At 51.6% G+C, this 4,123-nt stretch overlaps 1 protein-coding gene across 1 annotated transcript in view; it reads left to right on the top strand.

Annotated features, from left to right (window-relative positions):
• The first annotated feature begins 3,784 nt into the window (after nt 1–3,784).
• CCNO (cyclin O) overlaps nt 3,785–4,123 on the top strand; it is a 2,415-nt gene continuing 2,076 nt past the window's right edge. The window contains exon 1 of the mRNA XM_008065784.2: nt 3,785–4,117. Coding sequence (XP_008063975.1) covers nt 3,861–4,117 — 257 coding nt within the window. The 5' untranslated portion in view covers nt 3,785–3,860. The remainder of the gene's footprint in view (nt 4,118–4,123) is intronic.

Genomic DNA, 4,123 nt, shown 5'->3' with positions numbered 1-4,123 from the left:
CTATAACCCCCACGTCCTACAGTTCCTATTCCACTTTCCTGCTTTATTTTTCTTAGCTCTTTTCACTATCTAACATATTAAATACATTTATTTGATTATTATGTCTCCTCCCAGTAAAACATAAGGGTTTATACAGGCAGGAATTGTGGTCTATTTTATTCACTGCTGTATTCCCAGCACCTAGAAAAGTACCAAGCACATAGTAGGTACTCAATACACATTTGATGAATACGTAAGTGAATGACTAAAAATAAACATTGCTTTTTAACAATGAGCACAAACTATAAATCCAGAGGGTGGTGGAGAAAGGTAAGAATATCATGCTGATCACAGTAAAGTGAGTTTTTGCTTTTCTACTATCTCTACAGAGAAGGGATGACCAAAGGGAGATAAAATATGTCTTTTCTTGGAAGTAGTGGACAGGAGTCCTAGATATAAAGTCTAGCTTTCAGCCTTGAAGGCACGAGTAAGAAGGTTCTTACATCCAAGTTAAATTAATTAGAAATGAGGTTTCACCAGGTGTAGTGGCTGACACTTGTAATCCCAACACTTCAGGAGGCCAAGGCAGGGGGATTGCTTGAACCCAGGAGTTTGAGACCAGCCTAGGCAACACAGCGAAATCTCAAAAGTTCCTGCTACTCGGGAAGCCGAGGCAGAAGGATTGCCTGAGCCTGTCAGGTCAAGACTGCAGTGAGCCTTGATTGCACCACTGCACTCTACTCCCCTCCAAAAAAAGAAGGAGAAAAAAAAGAAATGAGGTTTTATTCAACACTAAGAGTCAGAAAAAGAAAGAAAAAAAAAACCCCACAGAAAAACCATCCCCTAAGTGAAAATAAAAGACTGCTTATAACTGAACTGCTATACTAAGACCGAAAAGGTCCCTTTTGAGGTTTATGTTTTGCCACATTTCATGAAGCACAGTGGAGCTATGCACAAAACATGCAATAATATATTTTTAAAAATGAATACTTTTTTCTTAAAAGTCCCATGCAATATTATGCTTTTTTTTTTTTTTTTTTTTTGAGTTGGAGTCTCACTCTGTCACCCAGGCTGGAGGACAGTGGCATGCTGCCTGCCACCATAGCCTCGACCTGCTGGGCTCAGACGATCCTTCTGTCTCAGCCTTCCAAGTAGCTGGAACTACAGGCATGCGCCAGCCATGATGCCCCGCTAACTTTTTGATTTATTGTAGAGATGAGGTCTTGCCAAGTTGCCCAGGCTGGTCTTGAACCCTTGGACTCAGACAATCCTCTCACCTGGACCTCCCAAAATGCTGGGATTATAGGCGTGAGTCACTGTGCCTGGCCTTATGCTAAAATTTTATTTGTTGTTTACCTGACATTTGAATTAACTGGGTGTCCTGTATTTTATCTGTCCTAAACCCAGAAAATCTATCATCACTCTTATCACACTTTAATCATTAAAATTAGTGGGGCAAATTCCTTGTTTCCCTCACTAAAGTGTCAGCTCTGTGAGGGCAGGGCTCATGCATTTTGTTTTAAATCCAGCGCCTGGCAAGGCAGGCATTCCACAAATACAGAGGCATAGATTCATCAAGCCAAAGCTCAGGCACTACCTGTTGGGAATTGGCTCTAACTACAGGCAAACTCCCAGGGAGAACAAAGCATTTTTAGCATGGTGCCCCCAGAGCCTCATGTCTACCGCTAGATCAAATGATAGTACTGCTTTTCGAATATCTTCTGTAATAATATTGTTCACTTCCCAATGACAGCTTTAGGGTAACCCCGCTATTTTATATGCAAAGGACTTTGAGTTTTCACATTTATTTTATTTGACTCTCAAGGCAAGTAATAATATCCACATTTAACACACGAGGAAACAGACTCAGGGGAAGTAAATGTCTTGCCTGAGATAACCAGTTCAGAACTTTAGGAGTTGACTTCCTGTCCCTTTCACTGTCCCACACTGGCCACCTGGGCCAATATGAAGACTCAGAATCCCTGAATTCTTCCTCCTCACCCAGAAAGCTTCTCTAGGAAGACACCTGATCGCTGTCTCTTCTTTACAGATTTAATTGATCTTTCCCAAATGTACCCCAACAATAGCCTGAGAGGGGCGGGGAGGCCTGGCACCCCTTCCAGGTGATTCTTAGCTCATCGGTCAGGAGAATAAAAAGTCTGCTCAGAGTGGCCAGAACCCGAAATCCATTCCTTTCCTTTCACCTGCACCTCTAGGAGACACGACTCCACCCGCTACTAAATTTTTAGGGACAGAAACTTGCACTTTGATTACATACACGAGTCAGCATTCTTCTGGAATGAGGTGAGGAGGGCTGAACCTGCTCTTGGTTTGGCACCTAGTCACCACGCGTCTAGGAGGGCCTCTGAAAAGCCCGTCCAAGCCGGGCTCGGTGGCTCAGCCTGTAACCCCGCGCCTTTGGGAGGCTGAGGTGAGCGAGACCTCATCTCTACAATGAACAAAAAAAATCAGCCGGGCGTGGTAGCGCCTGCCTGTAATGCCGGCTCCTGGGAAGGCTGAGGCGGAAGGATCGCTGCCCAGCAGGCGAGGCTGCGGTGGCCGGGAGCGGCCACTGCACTCCAGTCTGGGCGACAGAGTGAGACTCCAACTCAAAAAAAAAAAAAAAAAAGAAAAGAAAAACTCGTCCAGGCTGAGGGTATCTGGGCTTTCTGCCACTGGGAAACGCCCATCAGCTTGATTAGTCGCTATTTGTGCTCCTAGAACCCCTTCTCCCGCGGGGTCGGAGACCCTTAAGAAGATTCACTGAGGCCGAAGGACTCCAGCTGCTACCAGGACAGGAGTCTGTGAACTGCCACGTCCAGTCTGCGTGGGCGTCCCCATTCCAGCTCCACTTCTCTGAGTATATCACCCTGGAATGGAAAGGATGATAAACTCAGGGAAGGAGTGGAAACGGCAAAAAGGGAAGAACCAAGAAAGGACTGGACTGCCCGGGGCAGAGGGCCAAAAGCTAATAACCTAAAACAGAACAGCTTGTGCTTAATTCCATAAAGCTAGAAATGCAACCTTCCAACAATGTTGTGTTCTTAAACCGCTACAACCTAAGCCTTGGCTTGGGGGTGGAAAGTGTGGGAGAAAGTCCTTACGGGAGTGCAGACTTGCTGTTTGAGGGTTGAAAGGCAGTTTTCTGCTGTGTTTTGAGCACCAACGCCTGGCTGATTGGGCAAGCTCCCACATACGCAGCGGCACAGAGGGACCTGCGAGGCCCTGCTCCCCGAGACAGAAGGAAGGATCCTGGCTACAACGAAAACCACAAACGCAACCGAATTAACATTACTGCTCGTCTGGGTCACTGGAGAAAAACTCCGGTTGACAGAATTCTAGGTCGACCTTCGTCGGGGCTCAGACCTTTACAAAATTACCGACCTGGAGTAGAGCCGGCATGCAAGGCGCTCGCACGTGTTGAGACCATCCGGTCAAGAACCGGGAGCTGCCCCCTGGGAGCATCTTTCTCCCGGGTTCAGCGGAGCCCCTCAGCTCATCACCTGGCTGAGCCGCCGCCGCACCACTCGCACTCCCTCCGCGCACTCGGCTCGGGCGGCGACCCGGGCTCCGGTTGCCGGGGTAACGTGGGACGCGCGCGGCGAAAGGCGGCTGCGCGGCGCGCGCGGCGGCGACGCGAGGCCGGCGCCCGAGGGGGCGTGGCTCTCCAGCCGCGGGGGCGTGGCTCTCCAGCCGCGAAAGCGCGGCTCTCGTGCCGCGCTGGGCTCAGCCAGTGAGAGGCTGGGGGCGTGGCAGAGCCGAGCCCGTACTTAGCGCCGCGCCGGCCGCGGCGCCCCGCCTTCTTCGCGCTGGAGCGCGCGCCCCGGCCGCCCGCCGCAGCCGGGACGTTGGGGGCGCTAGAACGGCCGCCCGGCCGCGTCATGGTGACCCCCTGCCTCACCAGCCCCGCGAGCCCCGCCGCCCGGGCGGGGATGCAGGCCAGCGAGCAGAACCTCCGCGCCCCGGTGAAGAAGAGCCGGCGTCCGCGCCTCCGGAGGAAGCAGCCGCTGCAGCCCCTGAACCCGTGCCCGCTTCCCGGAGACTCCGGCGTTTGCGACGTGTTTGAGTCCCCCAGTTCCGGCTCGGACGGCGCGGACAGCCCCTCGGCGGCGCGGGGCCGCAGCCCCCGGCCCCGCCCGGCCCA

The sequence above is a fragment of the Carlito syrichta genome, unplaced genomic scaffold (assembly GCF_000164805.1).
Source record: "Carlito syrichta isolate Samal-C Ts95f unplaced genomic scaffold, Tarsius_syrichta-2.0.1 Scaffold308804, whole genome shotgun sequence".
In the NCBI taxonomy this organism is placed as follows: Eukaryota; Metazoa; Chordata; class Mammalia; order Primates; family Tarsiidae; genus Carlito; species Carlito syrichta.
This window is presented reverse-complemented; position numbering and strand designations above follow the sequence as displayed.